The sequence below is a fragment of the Acomys minous genome (assembly GCF_964271855.1).
Source record: "Acomys minous genome assembly, chromosome: 5".
Lineage (NCBI taxonomy): Eukaryota > Metazoa > Chordata > Mammalia > Rodentia > Muridae > Acomys > Acomys minous.
In genome coordinates, this window is record NC_140494.1 from 123,893,359 (window position 1) to 123,914,399 (window position 21,041).

General features: G+C 50.6%; 1 protein-coding gene across 14 annotated transcripts in view; it reads left to right on the top strand.

Moving 5' to 3' along the window:
- MEGF11 (multiple EGF like domains 11) overlaps positions 1–21,041 on the top strand; it is a 331,126-nt gene that overhangs the window by 290,433 nt on the left and 19,652 nt on the right. For 13 of the 14 annotated variants that reach the window (XR_014779613.1, XR_014779614.1, XM_084783853.1 and 10 more), the window contains exons 11-16: positions 8,061–8,181; positions 9,292–9,455; positions 10,331–10,433; positions 15,297–15,443; positions 15,780–15,914; positions 20,029–20,157. Coding sequence is in view for 12 of the 14 variants with exons in the window: in XM_084783853.1 (XP_084639979.1) it covers positions 8,061–8,181; positions 9,292–9,455; positions 10,331–10,433; positions 15,297–15,443; positions 15,780–15,914; positions 20,029–20,157 (799 nt within the window). In the remaining 2 variants the exon portion in view is untranslated. The remainder of the gene's footprint in view (positions 1–8,060; positions 8,182–9,291; positions 9,456–10,330; positions 10,434–15,296; positions 15,444–15,779; positions 15,915–20,028; positions 20,158–21,041) is intronic. The other variant, XM_084783859.1, reaches the window with a different exon arrangement.

Genomic DNA, 21,041 nt, shown 5'->3' on the forward strand with positions numbered 1-21,041 from the left:
TAATTTTCCCAAATAGAGCCAAACTACAAAGCAGCATATTGCAAAGGAGAAAAAGCCAACAAACAGCATTTGAAACAAATTTCATAGAGTACATAAGTCACTAGGCACCAGGGCTGGAGCAACCCAGCTGACTCATGCAGCGAGGCAGGCAGAAGGAGAGGCTTCCGCCGGTCTATCGGCTGCCGCGACGAGGGTTCCGCGCCACCAGCAGACCTCTCAGATCAGGTTCAGGATGTTAACAGCCCACTCGGCATCTATAATCAACAGACCTCAGAGAGGAGGAAGTCTACAGCCTCCTCCTGGAGCGGAATAAAGCACTGGTACACAGCCTTTTGTGGGAGCCGGGCCGAGATCCTGTAGGTGGAGGCGGCTTCTTCCGGGAAGTGCTCTCATGTTAGCTAGGATAGCCGAACACATCGAACACATCGGCACCGATGCATCCTGGTCCAGACAGGAGCACATCCTTTGATGTCCTACTGTTCTTAGGCAGTGAATGCACCGTGTCAACAGGCAGAGTCAGCTGGCAGGGGACAGCAATGTGAGGAGTTCTCCAGAGACACCCCATTCCAGAACACCTGGGACTCTTGACCAAAGCAGAGAATTTCAGGGCAAGTCCATGACAAGCAGGGACGCGGCTTATTTTTGAAAAGAATTCAATATAGGGTTAAGGATGAGCGTGGAAGGGAAGTGAGACAGAGACTGTATTAACTGGAGTTGTCAGGGCCAGAGTTTGGGCCCTGGTAGTTCGGACAGCTCGTCTGGCTCCTGTCCTCAGTGGGCCAAGTAAGCAGATAGGTGATAATGGAACACAAAATAGAGATGTATGCAATATGGCCTTATGGCCACAAGAAACTGTGACACCCGGCTCTCACCACCTTGTCTATCCTGGGGTCTTGACATGAGGTTCAGGTTAGAAGGCCAGAGGTATACATAACTAAGCAGTCATGGTGAAGGTGTGGGGGCCCCACCAGCAGCACCACCACCACCACCATCATCATCATCATCGTCTGGACTGCAGCCTCTCACATAAAGCATTGAAGTTCTCAGAGCTATGTGAGACTTCCTCCTGGAGACAAGCTCCCAACCTGGTCAGCACTGGGCCCCTGGCCTCTTCTCTCAGCATGAGATTCCTGGGGAAATTCCAATGTCCCATTAACAAAATTCCGTCAGTAGTCTGATGGCCAAAGGGAGGGCACAAGCGCACACCCACGTGTGTGGTTACAGTTCTTGGAAAGTGTCTTGTAATTCATTTTTATTCGTTGTTGTAGTTGTGTACGTATGAATACAGCTGCACAAGAGCCGCAGCGCACGTGTTAAGGCCAGAGGACCGCTCTGTGCGGTCACTTCTGTCCTTCCACCTTCAGGTGCGTTCCAGGATCAAACGCAGATGGGCATAGCAAACGCCTTTACCTGTTGGGACAGGCCCCTGAATGGATTTCTTAAGATAAAGTCTCCCTCAAGCATCTTTGTAGTTTTATGTATGATTTCGGTTGCTTCTAAAGTTACATTGTTCAAAGGGCTCTAAGAAACTTGAGATTTTTGTTGGTGGCAGTGGTGGTGGTGGTGGTACTGGTTAGTTGGGTTTTGTTGTTCAGTGGATTAGACTATAGCGTTCTCCTGAAGAGTGCCAGACAGGGTTGCAGGCTGATAATTAAAAATACAGGCCAAAGGGTGGACACGATGGGGTGGGTGCTATAGTAGATCACAAGGATGCTAAGGCATATGCTTTTTACCATAAATGAGGTGGTTTTGTTTGTGACATTTTTAGAAAGTTGCAGGGTCTCTTAGTTTGCTTTGTAGAGTTGCGTTATTTCTAACTCACCATATATTAAAAAAAAAAAAAACCCACAGATTTTGCATAGTCAAAAAGGAAGTAGAGGTGTCATTCTATTGGGCTTTCTTTCTCCTACTCATTCAAAGGGTAATTCCTTCATTTCTGATGGAATGCCATCCCTCAGAGTGGGGAAGGCTTGCAGCAGGAGCGTGAGGCTGGCTTGGCAGTCAGGACGTAGGACAACCACACTGCATCTGCCATGGTGACACTGCAGGTTTACTGCTGAGAGAGGAACACTAAACCCAAAGATCCTGCTGCAGCCCTCGAGTGTGCCTTACTGGGGCATTTGTACTTGCAACGTCCATGTAGAAGGAAGATTATGCAAGCCCATATAAGGGAGACTGTGCAGTGCCCACGTACAGGGAAGACTATACAATGTCCGTGTAGAAGGAGCACTGTATGTAAGCAATCATCACAGCCAATTTTATTACTTGTGATGGGATTCCTGGCTCTCAGCTACTTAGAAACTTCAAACAGATTAGGATGGGGCGTCCCATGCTTCTTCATGTGAACTCTTGGTTCTTGCTCCTTCCTTCCTTCCTTCCTCCCTCCCTTTTTAATTGATCCCACCCCATGCTTTTTTTTTAAAAATTATTTATTTATTGTATATTCAGTGCTGTGTCTGCATGTACACCTTCAGTCCAGAAAAAGGGCATCAGATCACATTATAGATGGTTGTGAGCCACCATGTGGTTGCTGCGAATTGGACTCAGGAACTCTGGAAAAGTAGTCAGTGCCCTTAACCTATAAGTCATCTCTCCAGGTCAGCCACCCTATGCTTTTAAGAGCGTGCTATATAGACCAAATCTACAATTGTTCTCCAGTGAACGAGACTAGAGATTTTCCCCCGAGGAGCACTGAACATGATTACAAGCCAATAATATAAAAACAGGCAGAGGCTGGGCCGCAGATCACCCTGTGCTCCTGGAGCCTAGAATCTGGCTCTACACTGGCCCCATAGAGGACATCTGTGGAACTGCTGGGTGAGCTGGAGGCATGGGGAAGGAGCTCAGGTTGTCTAATTGTGTCCACTGTAGAAGCCAGTGTGTACACACAATCCACCCGGACACAACATTTATCCAGGGTCACGTCTTGGCAAAGTTCCCAACACTGAGGGTCTAGCCTTGAATATAATCAAACCGATTCTTCAAAGTGATAAACAGATCCACAAGAGACTAACCCAAGTAAGCTTTGCTACACAAATTCATGGAGACACAGGACCAACCAGCTAGCTCCAGACACCACCCACGTTAGCAAGGTTAAGGCATGTGAGTGGCCCTTGGTAACTGAGGAGGTCTCCTGGGCCAGCGGCTACCCTAAACAGCCTCACCTAAGAGGCTACTGGCTTATTGCAAAGGTCTGTCACCAGAGTCTGCCAGTCAACTGCAGAGCCACCCTCAGCTCCTAGGCTGGAGTTTAGGGAACCAGAACCCAACTGGAGGGAAACTGAACTGTGAGAATCAGGGGAGTAAACTTAGTGGCAGTGGTAGATGGAGAGCTGTGCTAAAGCCAGTGTGCGGCCTACACTCCCCAAGCAGAGTTACACGCTTTGCTATCATGGGCTCCAATACTGCTTTTTTTATTGTTTTTTTGTTTTGTTTTGTTTTGTTTTGTTTTTTCCCTGCTCCCAGTACTGAGGCTTGAACTCAAGGCCCTGTGCATGCGAGACAAGCTGTCTAACACACACACACACACACACACACACACACACCTTGCTGTCCTTTTTACTTTTGCTTTGACATAGGTTCTTACTAAGTCGCCCAGAGTGTCCTTGAACTCACTCTATAGTCCAGGCTGGCCTTGAATTTATAATCTTCCCACCTCAGCTTCCTGAGTAGCTGGGATTACAGGCTTGTGCCACTAGGCCCAGATTCTCCTGGTTTTTGTTTTGTTTTGTTTGTTTGTTTTTTCTTCTTAGGAACAAGTGACAGTATTTGGAACATCACTTGTCATAAGGTGGCCTTGCAGAGGCTGGACCTCCTAGCCCCTAACACTGGGGCCTTGGTATTTGATAGTTAGGGCTGAGAAGGGGAATGAGCAGCAAGCTCGAGGGGCTGACAGGAAGAGAAACAGGCCTTAGAGTTGGGCTTCTGCCCTCTGAGGACACACGCCTCCTCTATGGCCAGCCTGGCACTGTTGAGTGGGTGACAAACGGATCTCTCCTCTCTCACTTCCTTCTGCTTAAACCCTAAGGACATGGCCATATTCTTTTTTTTTCCTTTAACTTTTATTGTATTATATTTTGTGTGTATGGGTGGTTTCCCTGAATGTATGTGCCCCCTCTGACAAGAATATCAGATCCCCTGGAACTGAAGTTATAGATGGTTGTGAGCTGCCATGTGGGTCCTGAGAACTGAACTTGGGCCCTCTGCAAGAGCTGCCTGTGCTTTTAAATTGGAACCATATCATTAGGCTCCTGTCTTTTTTTTTTAACACTAATAAAAATATTAATATCATTTAATCAAAGTCAGAAAAACAGAATAAAATAAAAATTAGATGGTATAAGTAAAGCAAATAGTAATATTTTTAAATCTGATTTTATAATCACTTCAAGTTACACGTTTTTCCATGTCAAGTTTATAATGTAAAAACTGATTCAAGTTTAAGAAAAAATACAAATGCAAACAGAAAATCATTAAAGGCATAGACGTGAATAATACTACAAACCAACTTAATCAAACTGGTAGCTATAAAATATTATACTAGTTAAATTTCTATTAATTAGGTCAAGAAGGTATTGGCTGAGTAACTTATAAGAGAGAGACATTTTATTTCACAGTCCAGAGTACTAAGTGCACAGAGTTTCTCTGTGTAGCCTTAGCCGTCACTGTCCTGGACTCACTTTGTAGACTAGGCTGGCCTTGCACTCACAGAGATCCACCTGCCTCTGCCTCCCAGAGTTCTGGGATTAAAGGCATATGCCACTGACTGTCATATTCTTTTTATAAGATGTTTCCACCAATAGTAAGGCTTATATAAGGCTTACTTATTTTATTTACGTTATGGGCCCGGGGGGGGGGGGGGGAAGGGATCAAACCAAGCCTTGCACATACTGACAAATGCTCTACCACTGAGCCATATCCTCATCCCTTATTAACTTTTTAAATTAAAGGGTATCTTAAAATAATTATTTTTATTGCCAGGCGGAGGTGGTAGTGGTGGCCCACGCCTTTAACCCAGCACTTGCAGGCAGAGGCAGGCAGATCTCTGAGTTTAAGGCCAGCCTGGTCTACAGAGCAAGTTCCAGGAAAGACAGGACTACACAGAGAAATCCTGTCTCAAAAAAAAGTTGTTTTTACTAGTGTGTATGTGCAGCTGTGTGTCTGTGAGTGTGTGCCACGAGTGTGCAGTACTGCAGAGGCCAGAAGAGGTCATCGGATCCCTTGGAGCTCAATTACAGGTGGTTTGAGATGTTTGGGGTGGGTGCTGGGAAAAGAACTCAGGCCCTTTGGAAGAGCTGCAAGCATGTTTAACTACCAAGCCATCTCTCCAGCCCCCGTCCGTAGCTTCTGTTAGTGTTGTTTCAGTTTTTGAGATGTTGTTGGGTATCCGCCAGGGAAGACGGCTTGGCCATAGGTTTAAGCTAACAGAAGTCTTTATTAATTGGCCTGCGACTACACTGGGTATTTGGGAGCCCAGTGTAGCACCAAGCCTTTCTCAGGGTAAGCTTTTGAGCTTTTAAACACACATACACACACACACACACACACACACACACACACACACACACACACACACTGTTCTGAATTGACATACTTTAGTTAGCAAGACAGTTAGTTAGCCAGAAGTAAAACTATAGAAGCCAAGAGCAAAGTTAGTACATCTTTCCCAGAACTATAGATTTGGTAGATGAGGCCTTTGTTTCACTTTTGGCAGGTGGTGCCATCTGCATGCTGAGTTTTACAGCCCGAATGGTACTTCCATCATGGAGTCAGTTGTGCTAAGGGCTGGGGGCCTACTAAGGTCTGGGCCCTGTTACAGGTACAGAAGCAAGGTCTCATGTTGGCCTTGAACTCACTATGCAGTTGAGGATGACCCTGAACTTCTACTCCTCCTGGCTCCATCTCCTGAGTCCTGGGATTCTGGGTGTGCACCACCAAGCCGGCTTTACATAGTGCTAGGGAACGAACCTAGGGCCTAATGCATGCAAGGTAAACACTCTTATCAAATGAGCCATGCAACCAACAGTCTCCCAGGCCTCTTTAAACTTGTTCTCTCCTGGAACACCCCCAACCTGTGTTGTCCTTCCCTCATCAAGCTACATCCTGGGCAGCTTTCACCCCCTCCCCGCAGGAAGACTCAGAAGTCCCTACTCCCAGCCTGTGCCCTGTACCTTGACCCTTTAAACTAACCCTCCCCCCCATTTCCCCAGCCCTGCCCAGGAGCTGCCATCACTGCTAGCACCCTGTGTTGTGCCACCCACATCTACTCCTGGGGCTAGAAATCAGTAGTCCTCTGCAGAGCCCTTTTTAGAGCTTGGCCTTAAGGACAAACAGCTCTCAGAGTCAGGCCATCCTTGGACAGCAGATAGCTCACGGCTGACGAAGATGCAGTGCCCCCCTCCCAGGTAATTCTCTGGGTGCTTTCAGCTCCTGAGCTTCCTCACCCCTAGAGGCCGTCCTTATATGGGCTCTGGTCACCTTCTGCCTGCCTAGTCATCTTTCCTGACCCCCACCTTAGGGTTGTCTTAGATTAGTAGCTGCATGTTCCAGAGTAGCCCCTAGAGAGTCTGGGTCACAGCACCCAGTGGCATGACCAGGGGCCAGCCCGGGGCCAAAGATAGCCCCTCCACTCTGAATTCTGCCACCTGGGCCGTTAAGTGGCTTTCTCGTGTAGCCGCTTTTGCTGTGTCATGGGAAGAAAGGGAAGCAACAGTTTATGTCTCTGAGATGTAGGGAGAGTTGAAGGAGACGAAGCACACCGGTGTGTGATCCCAAGAGAGTACTCAAAAGCCACTGCCAGTGCCGTCCACTTCCCCGAGGCCCAGCAAATGGGGATGCGCCGTCTCTCTGTGCATCGTGCTGTCGAGAATTAAAACAGACTGAAACCCTACATAGGAATCTCAGCAAGCTGGAAGTGGAGGCAGAAGGCTCAAAAGTTCAAGGTCAGTCAGGCACACTCCAGGAAGCAGAGGCAGGCGATTGCTGTGAGTTCAAGGCCAGCCTGGTCTACAAAGAGAGTCCCGGACAGCCAAGGCTACACAGAGGAACCCTGACTCCCCCCACCCCCCAAAAAAAGTTCAAGGTCATCCTCAGCCTGTAATGCTGGAGACCCTGTCACACCCCTACCCCCATACTTTCCACTTCCAACCTCCTCCCTCCCCCACAAGTCAATTGATGGGAGGTACCAGGTTCGCTGTGACCTAACGCAGATTACTAGGGTCTCATTTCCTGGTGTGGAGGCAGGTCCCCTCACCTCTCTCTAGCTCACAGAGTCAGCGGTGCCTCCTGGGGGTTCTAGGGAAGGATCAGTTCCTACTTGCTCACTTCCGGTTGGCAGAATCTGGTTCCCGACTGGAGGGGCAAGGTCTCCATTACCTTGCGGGCTATAGAAGGCTCAGCCCAGAGGCCCCCATCTTCATTGTCTGTTGGTTCCCTTCCATCGTCTTCAAAGTCATCAGTCAAGCGGAGGATTTAGTTAGGATGTGTCTCTGAGTTATCCTCTCTAATCTCTTGGTTTTTTTTTTTTTAATATTTTTCAAGATTTATTTATTATGTATACAGTGCTTGCCTGCATGACAGAAAAGGGCATTAGATCACATTGTAGATGGTTGTGAGCCACCATGTGGTTGCTGGGAATTGAACTCATGACCTCTGGAGGAGCAGTCAGTGCTCTTAACTTCTGAGCCATCTCTCCAGCCCTAATCTCTTAGTTTTAAAGGCTCATGAGACATCAGGCCCACTTCCATGACCCATATACCTTAGTGTCCCTGTCTCAAGGTCCCCTGTCACACCTACAAGGCTCCCTTTTGCCATATAACGGAAGGGGTCAGGTGTGGTGGCACATGCCTTCAAGGCCTCCCTCCTCCCCACCTCTCCGGCAGAGGCAGGCAGATCTCTGTGAGTTTGAGCGAAGTCTGGGCTACAAAATGAGACCCTGTCTCAAAGAAAAGACAGGTGCTGGGGGTGAAAGCACGGACGTTGGGAGGGGCACACCACCACCTACACAGCCACCCAGAGCGGGGGCTCCTATTTGTCTCACAACTATCGTCTCCCTCTCTGTGCAGGGAGAGGTATGTGCGGTTCCCTGCGCTGTGGGGACTTACGGTCCCAACTGCTCATCTGTATGTAGCTGTGACAATGGCGGCACCTGTTCCCCTGTGGACGGCTCCTGCACCTGCCGAGAGGGTAAGTTTCCCTCCAGCTCTGTTCCCAGGCTCAGGCGTGCCAACAGCTGAGGGTCCCGGGCGAGGCTGCTCAAGTGCGCGCCCACCACTCAGGAGCAAAGGAGAGCCAGAGCCAGAACAGGCGTGTAGGAGGGTTCCTTCCGGGTTTGGAATCGCTGAGGCACAGATGGAAGGTGAACCGCACGGGCTGCAGGGACGGAACGGGGAGACAGAGTTCCCTGAACCTGGGTGAGAGACTCACCCAGTGGGAGCTAAAAGCAGGGACAGAACGGGGAGACAGAGTTCCCTGAACCTGGGTGAGAGACTCACCCAGTGGGAGCTAAAAGCAGGGACAGAACGGGGAGACAGAGTTCCCTGAACCTGGGTGAGAGACTCACCCAGTGGGAGCTAAAAGCAGGGACAGAACGGGGAGACAGAGTTCCCTGAACCTGGATGAGAGACTCACCCAGTGGGAGCTAAAAGCAGGGACAGAACGGGGAGACAGAGTTCCCTGAACCTGGATGAGAGACTCACCCAGTGGGAGCCAAAAGGGCTTTGTGGAGGCACTAGTGGTCCAAAGAGACACAGCCACTGGCAAAGGCCTGGCATATGCCAGGTTATGTTGGCGGACACCTGTAATGCCAGCACACAAGTAGGAGAGATTGTAGTTCTGGGCTATCCTGGGCTATATAAAGAAGCATTCTCTGAAAAAAAAGCTAAGGAAGGTCTAGCCCAAGGTAGGGAGAGAAGAGGGTACAGCTGGCTCCTTTCCCATTCTGACGCTCAGGAAGCCTGCCTGGAGGCCGCAGCCAGGAAGTCCGGCAGGCCTCAGGGGTAGCCTCCTGTTTGAAGGAACAGAGGAGAAAGGGGTTCAGTCCCCCGAGGCAGGTACAGTGACAGGCTTCAGAATAGAGATATGCTGCTGAAGCCCCAACCCCTGGCCTAGGGGACAACACCCCAGAAGCTGGTTCCCCTGTCCCAGTGGGCCCATCTGCCAGCAGCAGAAATGGTGTAACCCCCTGTTCCAGGGAGCTCTAGGCAACCGTGGTGACAGGGACATTGCCTGTGGTGCTGGGGAAGTGAACAGAAAGCTATGCTGGGCGTGGCCGACAACTGTTTGCCTTCTCCCCAGGGTGGCAGGGCGTGGACTGCTCCCTGCCTTGTCCCAGTGGGACCTGGGGCCTGAACTGCAATGCGAGTTGTGTCTGTGCCAACGGGGCGGCCTGCAGCCCCTCTGACGGCTCCTGCGCCTGCACCCCAGGCTGGCTAGGGGACTCCTGTGACCTGCCCTGCCCAGTGAGTACCTACTTTGGTCCCTTGTACCTTCTCCTCCCTGGGGGGCAGGGCGTGTGCTCCAGAGAAGAGCTCTGAGTTAGGAACTATTAACCTCTATGTGGCTGGCCTCTTTCTAACCCTGGGCCTCAATCTTCCTGTCTATAAAACGGACACTCAGGCAGAAGTGCTTTCCCATTGCTGCGCACACTGACTGGATGCTGCTGAATCCAACACAGCAGAACGGCCATTTCTGGGTAGTATTTGGGTTGCAGTTGTGTCACTGTCACTGCTGGGGACAGGGAATGAAATCAAGCAACAACCCCGACTCTTCAAGCACTGAGCCTTAGGCTGCTAGGCCAGCTGATGTGAGACTCAGTGTGGGCTCTGGGTTCAGATCCTGACTTCGCTACATCCTGGCTCCTTGAGTATGTTTCTCCAGCCGTGGGGATGGGTGGGGCCATTCCCCAGTGACAAGAGTAGGCTATCCTCAGTCCTCATATGGGACAGGTGTGTCATAATTAACGAAGTATGCCATGTTTTGTTTTGTGAGAGAGGATCTCACACTGTAACCCAGGCTGGTCTTGAGCTCGTAGCAATTCTTCTGCCTGCACCTTCCAACTGCTGGGATTACAGGCAATTTTCCCGCCACCATGCCTGTCAATGACAACAAGCATTTTAATCTACAGTCTCCACCACAAGGAGGCTGCATGGAAAGATGGGGCAGGCCCTCATCACATCCCTCTCTCCTGTTCCTACTGATGCGGCCAGATGGTTGGGTGACTTCATAGCCCTGTGGTACGCAGCTCCAGAGCACCATGGCTGCGCCCCAATCCCTCAAGAGCTGATAGAAGTGTGTGACCCAGGCATGATCATATCTCCCTCCCTCTTCCCCACAGGATGGCATGTTTGGGCTGAATTGCAGTGAACACTGTGACTGCAGTCATGCTGATGGCTGTGACCCTGTCACAGGCCACTGCTGCTGCCTGGCAGGATGGACAGGTAACCTCGGCCCTGCCACTCACTTCCCGGGCCCTGTGGAGTCAGGCTCTTGGTTTTCTCATGACTTTGGTCCAATCTCCTTTTATTTGCCCCCTCCCCCTCCCACCCCCCCTACCCCACCCCACCCCCATCATCTGCTCCCTTTCAGATTTATAAAGACATGCTAGTTGGGCCTCTGTTCTCGGGACAACATATTTCAGTGCTAACAGGTACTTAGCCTGTGTACAGAGAACACGGTACTTCAGAACCTTAGTCCTTACATCTACTCCGTAAACCTACTTCTCTCCAGCCCACTGATGCTACGGGCCATCTCTCATCTGCCCTGCCTCCACCTCCTGGTTGGTTTCATGCCCTTCACCCTGCCCAGGTGAATCCACTCTGCACATAGTGACCAGTGGGAACCTCCAAACCAGCCTTCTGCTTCTATGGCTTGATGGAACTGATCCTGGCTGGATGTGGTGGTGCACACATGTAATGCCAGTACTCAGGACAGAGAGAAAGGAGGATCAGAAGTTCAAGGTCATCCTTAGCTACACAGCAAGTTTAAGGCTAGCCCAGGCTGGAAACAGACTTGTAAGAGAACAGGTGATGTTCTTTGTCAACTGATAAACATCTTAGTATGGACTCTGAGAAGAGATATATATTTGAGCCCAAAACAAGAGGCTGGGCTTTTTTGGCTTTTTGGTCTTGCCTGTTCATTGCTGCACATCGAGATGCTCCTAGAGAGAACCGTTCTAGAATGCTTTGAGGTTTTTGGCTGTTGCTGGGTTCTGGCTGTTGCTCCAGGTTCCGGCTGTTGTGGTTGTAGTCACCTTTGTTGAGTTGTTGGTTTTTTGTTTAATGGGTCTGCTGGGACTGTGCCAGTGGATTCGCTCCAAGGAACCGAATCTAAAAAGGCTTCCTTCTCCTGTTTCATTAACCTCTTTTCTCTCCTATCTGGGGTAGGTGGGTTAAAAAGGAGGTATAAGCATTAAAGAACCCCAAATAAAGTAGGTTTGAAAAAGCTTAATACCTACAGGTAGTGCCCCCCAAGTTGGGCACCAATATGTTGTGGTTAATTTATCAGTATGACCTAATAATGTTTATCAGGCCTATAATTATTATTGTGGTGGAATTAAAAAAAAAAAACTCACTAGCAATCATTCAAGACACAGACACCTGTTATACTTTAAAATAGCCTTAGTTAACCTGGGGCCGGGCAGATAGTAATCCCCTAAACTACACCCCATATAGGGGCAGGTATCCCATACCTTGCCCCAATTGAAAACCATCTGCTTCTAATAATTTCTGTCAAGCTGCTTCCCATTTATAATCCCAAATACTTGCTAATGCTCTTTATCTGGGCTGAATCCTCCATCCACGCCAGCCATGTGTTTCTTCCATTCTCTAACCCATGGCTCGGCCTCCTCCTTCCTCTTCTCCTCCACTCCTCTCAGATTCTCTCTCCCCCACCCCCCCCCACCCCCCCCCCCACCCCCCCCCCGTGCCTGGGAACCTTAGCCACGCCTGTACTATTGCCCCGCCCAGGATTGACGGCTCTTTACTGGTCAAACAGGAAGTTCCTTAGGCAAGGTTACATAGCAACCTGGGAGTACAGTGACAGCAAGCAGTAATTAGCATCACAATACATCAGACCAACCTTCCCCAGTCCTGGGAAGAAATCTAACTTACTCACTCACCCCTGTACCTGCCACATGCTGAGAAAAGGAAATTAGGTGACTAAGAACTGAACTCTAGCCAGACAGCCTGGCATTGTGAACTGCAAGTCCTCTACTTCACATGGCCTGAGACCTCCATCCATAAAGCACACATAACTGGACTCCTCCCAAGGACCCTGGGACCACTCTGAAGTTTCGGAGAAAAGGAGCACTGTTAAGTGCTCAGCACCTGGCACACAGTGGTCAGTGACATAAACCAGGGATGCAGGGAGCTTTCAGTCACAGTGCACATGTCAGCAAGACCTCTGCTGGTTCCAAAGCACATTTCTCTAAAGGCAGTCCTGAAGGCTTGTCAAAGAGGGGGCTGATGTCCTGAGGTTTGTCCTGCAGGAGAAGCCAGGAAAGGCAGGGAGGATGAGGGGGAACCTGGGCTTCCCATACAGTGGGAACCCCTCTCCCTCCTCCCCAGAAATCCCCTCTCACCTCCCCATCTGGCTTGGACTTATCCTTTGGCCTCTCAGGACAGTTCCCATCACGTCTTATTTACCTTGCTCTAACATAATAGGTGCTCACAAAATGCTTCTTGAAGTCCACTGGGAAAACAGCCTGTGTGACCACACATGGAAAGCTGAGATCATCTTTTCTGGCTCTTATACTGAGCTAAGGAGGTGCCAGGAGATTAGTGTCAACTAGAGGGGAGGCCCAGGTCATATTTTGGGGGATGACATTCACTTAGTGGGTAAGTCATGTGTTTGTGTGCTTTGGGAGCAGGATCTCCTGTAGCCCAAGTTGGCACAAACTTCTTATGTAGCTAAGGATGACTTTGAACTCCCAAATCTTGAGCATTACAAAGCAGGGATAGATTTTAGGAAGCCTTTGTGCCCTTCTTCACATCCCTGGCAGGGGAGGTGCCCCCCGCCCCCCAGGCAGACAAGCGGGAAGGGCTTGCTGCTGTGTGACTGCTGGCTTTGAATATAGGTTCTTCACTCTACCCATTAGCACATGGGGGAGGGTCTCCCAAAAACTAAAGCTGGAGAGCTCATCCTCCAGATAGGAAGGGAAAGGACTTTGAAATATACATGCATGCATATGTGTGTGGGGGGGGAACCACATGCATGCAATATGTACACAGAGGCCTGGGGTTGCTGTCGGGAATCATCCTCAATTTCTTTTCTGCCTTATCACCGAGACAAGGTCTCTCAATCAAATGAGAGCTCACCGGTGTGACTAGTGTCACTAGCCAGTTTGCTCTGAGGAATCCAGTCTCCGCTTTCTGAAGCTGGAACAAGTTAGACGGTTGTGAGCCGCCATTGGGGGTGTTGGGAGTCACAGCTGGGTGGTCTGGAAAGACAGCCCCGTACTGTATTGTACATGGTAAGTGGTCTCCACGTGCTCGAAAGGCTGTGGGAAAGGCCGTGACTTGGTTGGTAGACTGCTGACCTGGGTTTCATTCCCAGCACCGCACAAAACCAGGCACGGCGGTGCGCCTGCCAGCAATCCCCGCACTGGGGAGGTGGCGACAGGACTACCAGAACTTCAGGGTCATCCTTGGCCCCCTGGTGAGTTCAAGGTCCTCCTGAACTACGTGAAAGTATCCAGGAGGCTGTATGGATTATATGACCATACTTGGGTATTCTTTCTTGGGTTTTTCCTTCATGAATACAGAGGGTCAACCACACCTACGAAGCGGAAACTGGAAATGGTACCCAAATCTTTAAACAGTGTCCTGGTCCCTTTTCCCAAGCTTTGGTCAATCTATACTCACTCCTTATTCCCTGATTTGCCTCTCAACCCCCTGAAACTCCGTGGGAGACTGTATCAGCAATGGAGTGGGGGAGATGACTCACTTGCCACATTCTCAGTGGGTGAGCTGTCCCTAGAGAGAAGCCACTTCCGGTTTCCCAGGGAGTAACACCTGAAGTCCTCCTCCCACCCCCCCACCCCACCCCCCCTCCAGCAAGGTTGAGACGCGAGGTAGGGCACAAGAAAGGAAGGCATCTCTAACTGGCAGCGGGTGAGGCGGCCAGCAGGCTCCCCACCCTAGCTGCCTCCCCTCCCCCACCTCGTCTCCTGCAGGTGGGCCGGCAGCCTCACCTCCTCCAAATTGGTCCCTCTGCTCTCCTTCACACGTTTGCTGGGTCTTTTTCCCTCTGCGCTTCTCTTCCTCACAGTACCTGTCCTTATAACAAGGCAGGCACGACTTTTTAACTAATCCTGTGCAGCCCAGAGCCTCTGAAGCTCACCTTCCAAAGACCGGCTGCTCTCCTGGGCCTGGTCCAATCACCTAGCCCACGCAAGTGAGACTAGAAGCTGCCCAGCCTGGAGCGAACCCCCACCCTGGCTTTTTAAAATTCCTTCTTAGCCTCCAAGCTGAAATTGGCTCAGCTCAAATATTCTTTGAGCTCAGGGGGACTGTAGCTCTCGCTCCCTCTCTTATTGACAGATTCCATCCATTTCCCCACAGGCTGTTGTTTGTCAAACTGAGGGTCATTTATTAGCAAGTTTGGGGGGTACAGCTAACATTTTCAGTTTCTTTTATACATGTGTGTATATGTGATTTAGAATATGTACTATATATGTGTATATAAATGCACACACGTTTTCTGTTGAGACAGGGTCTCATGTAGCCCTGGCTGGCCTTGAATTTCCTACATAGCCGAGGATGACCTTGTATTTCTTTTTAAATTAAAAATAACTCTGATATATAGAGGTGATGAATGAATGTGTACGACAGCCTGGGTTATGTCGTATGCCACAGCGGCGGACAGAGGACAGTGGAGTCAGTTCTCCCCTGCTTTTATGTGGAATTCAAGGGTAGAACTCGGGTCACCAAGCTTTTTACCGAGTACCACTGGCTGAGATGAGCCACTTTCCTGGCCCAACATGCTCTTTATGCTAGCTCAGCTGGGAAGGTGGAGGCAGCCTTCCTCGTCTGGTGCTGCCATCTCCTCTCGTGCTGCTGGGCTCCTTGAGCCTGCCATGGGGCCGCCATTGTGCTGTGTTCAGTTCCAAGCTACAGTGCCTTCTCCAGTCGCTCGCCTCTGCCTGGTCAGTTCCTCTTGTCTTTGAGGCCTCTGGGAGGGAATCATCTCATCTCCTGCCAGAAGACCTCCACACCGGCCCCCACGCCCACTGGGTTTCTCTCCGTCTTCCTCCTGCCCTCACCCCTTCCCGCTGACCTGCCTTCTCTGTGTCTCGTCCACAGGCATCCGCTGTGACAGCACATGTCCTCCGGGGCGCTGGGGCCCCAATTGTTCAGTGGCCTGCAGCTGTGAGAATGGAGGCTCCTGTTCCCCCGAGGACGGGAGCTGCGAGTGTGCCCCTGGCTTCCGAGGACCCTTATGTCAGCGAAGTAAGGCTAGGCCCCGCCCCAAGGACTTCTGCCTTGCCATCCACCCGGACCCTTAATGCTGGGCCCAGGGGAGCCAGGCCACTCTTCTCACTCCATTTTGTGCCCTCCTTCCCTGTCCTGGCTGTTATGTCCCCAAATTCAAGGCCCAGCGTCTCAGTAGTATCAGGGTCAGCATGTACTTCCTCTCTTCAAAAGGGATGGGGCTCCAGGCGTGGGGACCCCAGGGTTCCCCGTTTTTAAGGAGCCTCTCTTCACTGGGATGGGGGCACCAGAGAAGTGGCTAGGCCAGCAGCGCCTACAAGCTTCTGAGCACCCTCTCCCCTCCGACACCCTCAGTCTGCCCACCAGGGTTCTACGGCCATGGCTGCGCCCAGCCTTGTCCCCTCTGCGTGCACAGCAGCGGGCCCTGCCACCACATCAGTGGCATCTGTGAGTGTCTGCCAGGATTCTCTGGAGCCTTGTGCAACCAAGGTACCCGCAACTGGTGGGGCGGCCAGGGCAGGGAACAAAGGGGCAGAAAGAAGGAAGGGCCCAGGGATTTTCCTTCCTATGCTGTTGGGAACTGAGCAGCATGTATGTGGAATGAGAGGGAAAAAAATCACTATGTTGCTGAAGGGACAAGCTCAAAGAACTTAAGTGTCATGTCTGTGGTCTCACAGCTCGCAAGTGGCAGAAGTGAATTCAGACTCCAATATTCTGCCTGGAGGGGAAAAAAAAGCCAGGCAGTCTGGTAGTACATACCCATATAATCCTAGAACTTGGGAGGTTGAGACAGGAGGATTACATATTCAAGGCCAGCCTGGGCTACTTAACATGATTCTGTCTCAAAAAACCAAAACCAGGCCTGAAGAGGTACGTAGTTCAGTTGGTAGAGTGCTTGCCTGGAGTGCACTGGAAGGAGGATGGAGAAGTTCGAGGTCTTCCTAAGCTACACAGAGTGGGGGGCTAACCTGGGCTACACGAGACCTTGTTTCAAAACACATAACAACCAAACAAATAAATGGTGGGAACATGAAATAAGCGTGAGTACATATGGAGTGACACTGAGCTAGGGCTGTGTGGAATGCCAAGTGGTAAAGGCAGAGGTTCTGTCATGGCACAGAGATAGCCACGGCCCAGTCTGTCACTGCTCTCACACCCCCTCAGGTCACTAGCACTAAATCTCTGTCGACACACATCTCAGCTCAACTCCAAAATCCTCCCCAATGTCAACTTCAGGCCTCCAGCACACCATAAATGTAGCACTGAAGGGGTGACAAGGCTTCCTGTAGGGCGCTCCCCAACTAGCTGGTTTTGGGGGGTAAACACCTGCTTTGAGGTACTTGCATGGTTCTATGACATAAACATCTCTGCTATGACATCAACACCTTTGGCAAAAATCCTTCCACATTAGGTACCAGGGGAAGATGAGGGCTGGCCGAGCACCTGCCATCCTCTGCTCTACGAGCAGCTCCTTGGCCCAGGTCAGTGTGACAGTCAGGGAAGGTCCAGAGATTCTGCAGGACTTTGGCTGGACTTCAGTCTGCAGGGGTGGAGAACAGAAGCTGGGCACACTAACATACAGCACCATGGACCGGATAGAGGGCGCAGCAACTAAGGGTGAGGAGACAGCTGAAAGGCAGACTTCCCTAGAAAGGCTTAGAACCTGTCCTTGTTTGGAAGTATCCAAACTTGGGGGATTTACACCATCGTCCGGGAGAGTGAAGGGATTTGAGAATATGGTGAATTTAGAGCTAAAGGCAACTTCGAAGTCACCAAGGCAAGACTCTCCCCGGCCTGTGCTTAAATACCTCTCTTGACGGAGAGCTCACTACCTCCAGCGCAGCACCTTCTTTTGATATATCATCACGGCTGAGCTGGGCTATTTTTAATATGCATGAGTAGACATGAGACTCTATGATGAGTTGAGGTCATGAGAAGTTTGGGCCCCTGGGAAACGTATGTGTCAGTTTCATTTGCTTGCAGCCCTCTTAGGATGGTTTAATCACCACCTGACAGGCTGAGGTTTATTTATTAAACATAGGAGACCCAGCCGTCAATAGAGCCAAGCCCAGTCTAAATTAGGAGCTATGAAGCCCGAGGAGGAACCCTCACAGCCCATGTCGTCTGATTTATTGCCCGCTGGCCTAATGAGTATTTTCCACATATAGATCTAATGGAGTTTGCTATTAATGGCAACTGCCCTGGTTAAGTCTCAAACCTTGTAAAAAATTGAACTGACACTTTCTAATGACTGGCTTTCCAGTGAGTTACAAATTACAGACAGTGCTTCTCCAGAACCATTAAACATAGATTAAATATAACCCAATGTTTTCTTTTCACCAGCCCCCTCCTCCCCTTCCCATGCCCGGCTCTTGATTCAGCTAAGAAGTCTCGCAATTAATGCATTAGACCAGTCACATCAGCAGCTCTGTGGGTGAATTTGTCTGCCTCCTGTAGAGGGAAGACTTCAAAGACAAGACAGCCTTGTTAGAGCAGTTCAGAGTTGTGGGGTGAAGGCTGGTGGAACAGCTCCAGCACTCTGCTCCCCCATCAAGCTGGATAGTCCTTTGGCTCAGCCAACAAGGGGGTGCAAGGAAGCTCCTTTCAGGATGATAGGGCTCAACTGGACCCTCAGAATAAAGCATCTGCCAGAGGCAGGGAGAGGCGGGGCAACGTGCAGTTTAGGAGGCTGAGCTTGAGCAGCAAATAGGCTAGAGACTTGCCTGGGAAGGAAGCACAGAGCCCAGATCAGCCAGCCTACCTGTAGCTACTGACCAAGGCCTAAGGCCATCGAGTGCTGGCTTGTGTCCCCATCTTGATGATGAACCTATTTGGGGTTGGGGTGGGAAGCGAAGGGCTTTGTTGAGATGTCCTCAGCTAGGAGACAGTACATTTCTTTGCTGGGTAACTGTGGAGCGAAGCCTTAAGCTCTCCCTATGTGTCAAGGGGATTCAGTGACATGAGCAGTATCACGAGTATGTGAACTTAGTACTAGTGAGACATTTTGATCAGTTTCTGGTGCATGTAAATACCATGTCTGTTTGCTGAATGCATAACAAAACTAGGACTCAAACCCAAAGGCAGAGTTAAGTCTACCCGCCTCTTTTTTGTTTTGTTTTGTTTTACGAGACAGGGCTTCTCTGTGTAGCCTTGGCTGTCCTGGACTCGCCCTTATCATCTGTCCTGACCACTAGCTATGTCCACAGAGGTATAACTACGCATATATCCTAGCTACCCAGTGCCCACAGTCAGGCTAGGGAAGGGCTGGCCATGGGAGGCAGGGTGGGGGAAGGGAGGTGACGGCATCCCTGGTTTCAGAACTGAGACAAGGGAAGCCATTTTCCTCCAAGAAATCAATACCTATCCCATAAGGGCTGGAGAGACGGCTCGGTGGGTAAGAAGGCTTGCTGTGTTCACTTTCCAGCACTCATGTCAGGCAGCCTACAACTGCCTCTAACCTTACTTCCAAGGGATCTGACGTCCGCTTCTGGCCTCCACAGGCGCCTGCTCATGTGTGCACACATTTGCACACAGACACATTAAGTCAATATTAAACAATTCTCCTCCACCCCTCAAAAAAAAGAACCCCGTTCCTGATCTTCTGATGATTGCAGGAGTAGAGCCTTCTAGAAGGTTGCAACCACCTGAGGCCCACTTCCTCAGTGGTCTCACTGGACAGTCAGAGACAGTAGAAAACGAGGTATTTCTTGCCCTTGCAAAGCTTAGACCAGAGGCCCTGAGAGAGGAAGGGGAAAGGTGATGCCTGTCCCTGGTGGCTTGAGTGCCTTGTCTCTCCAGGCATTGCAGGGGACACCAGAAGGGGCAGGACCCAGGCCTGGCCTGAGCTGTCAAATCTCAGTAATAGAACTCAGGGAAGAAGCTACTTGAAGCCTCAAATAGGGATGTAGCCACACAGAGGACAGAAGATGGGTCGACCAGCTATGACTAAGTTCAGATAAAGCATTAAAAAAAAAAAGTGCTTGAAAATGATATACACACAGTTTCATTTACATACCAAGAAAATGAAAAAGATCCCAAAGCAGGCTGCTGGGGAACACTAGGGTAGCTGATAAGGATGTCAGTGTCCTAAGGCTTGCTTCCTGTTACTCTTCCAAGGGAAGTGACACTTCAGATGAGTCTTACAGATTGGATATCCATAGCTGGGCGTGAGGGTCAGGGGAATTTAGAAGGCACAGAAGAAAGGCCTGGAGTGTCCTCAGAAGGCAGTGCGTGATCCACGAGTCAGGATAGCCGAGGATAGCCCAAGGGAAAGCAGAAGGCTGGGAGGTAGCCTCGGAGTGCTCAGCTGAGTCTAGCGATACCATCCTCCCCATCTTACCACTTCTACCTGTGAGACCCAAGACAACTGACATCTGTCCCTCAAAAAAGTCAGAACAGGGCCTCTTGAGGGTGCTGCTGTGGGAGGAGGGGTGCTCTCTGTGACGGAGAAGGGCGACCTACCACTGTCGGTGTTGGTTCCCATCCGGATCATGCCCAGGGTGGTCATGGCTGTGGCCTAGGAAAGTCTTGGGGGTGCAGCTGTCTGGGTATGGCTCTTAGAGTCTGGGAAGAAGGCCAGTGCTAGGCGTCCCTGTGCCCACAGTGTGTGCTGGAGGGCACTTCGGGCAGGACTGTGCCCAGCTCTGTTCCTGTGCCAACAACGGGACCTGCAGCCCCATCGATGGCTCCTGTCACTGCTTCCCTGGGTGGATCGGCAAGGATTGCTCTCAGGGTAAGCCCTTCTCCATGCCTTGGTGCCTCCACCCACAGGACTGAACTCTCCTGCACACAGAAACATCCACACAAGCCCCGTTTGTTTATTTGTATTACTTCACGCACCACAGCATGCATGTGGAGCTGAGAGGCCAACTCTGTAGCGTCAGCTCTCTTCCACTTTTATGTAGGTTCCAGGGATGGAACTCAGGTTCATCACAGGCTTGGGCAGCAAGTCCCTTTAGCCCTTGAGCCACGTCACTGGAACTGGCCAGGGATACTGCTACAGCAGGCAGTAAAGGCATCGATACTGCCAGTGCCATTAATGCTGTGAGTCCTGAGAAATCCATACTCTGTTAGCATTTGCGTGCAGAAGCAGCATTCTGAATACAGGTAGTGAGGAGAGAACAACAGGAGCTCCCTGTGTGATGCCCCTACGAATGGTGTCGTAAGCATTCTAAGCCTGAGCAGAGTGCTACAGTCTGTTACAAAGGCATCAGCCCCTTCCAAAGTGGCACCAGCCTTTGGCCTATGGAGCTTCCTTGTCTGATGGGCAAGAAATATCTAGCACCTGTAAGGAAACCCCAGTTGTATGGCTGGACCTGCAGGAATCCCATTCTGGTGGGAGCTACAGGCTCGATCCTCAAACAGCACAAGAAGCCAAAGAGGAGACAGTCCCTGCCCCTTGTGGAGAAGTCAGTGCCCTCAATGTCACTCCACCCCCATCTATAAGAGTCTGAGAGTGGAGGTGCAGGAGACCTTCAAGCAGGGCTGTCTTCAGTCACCCAAGATTAAGAGTGGGCAGAGAATCTGGGCCTCATAGCAATCCCAGGGGATGAGGTTGAGGTGAGCTGAGCGATTCTGAGGCTCGTGTATCAAGTCCCCGAAGGCCAAGAGATGCCC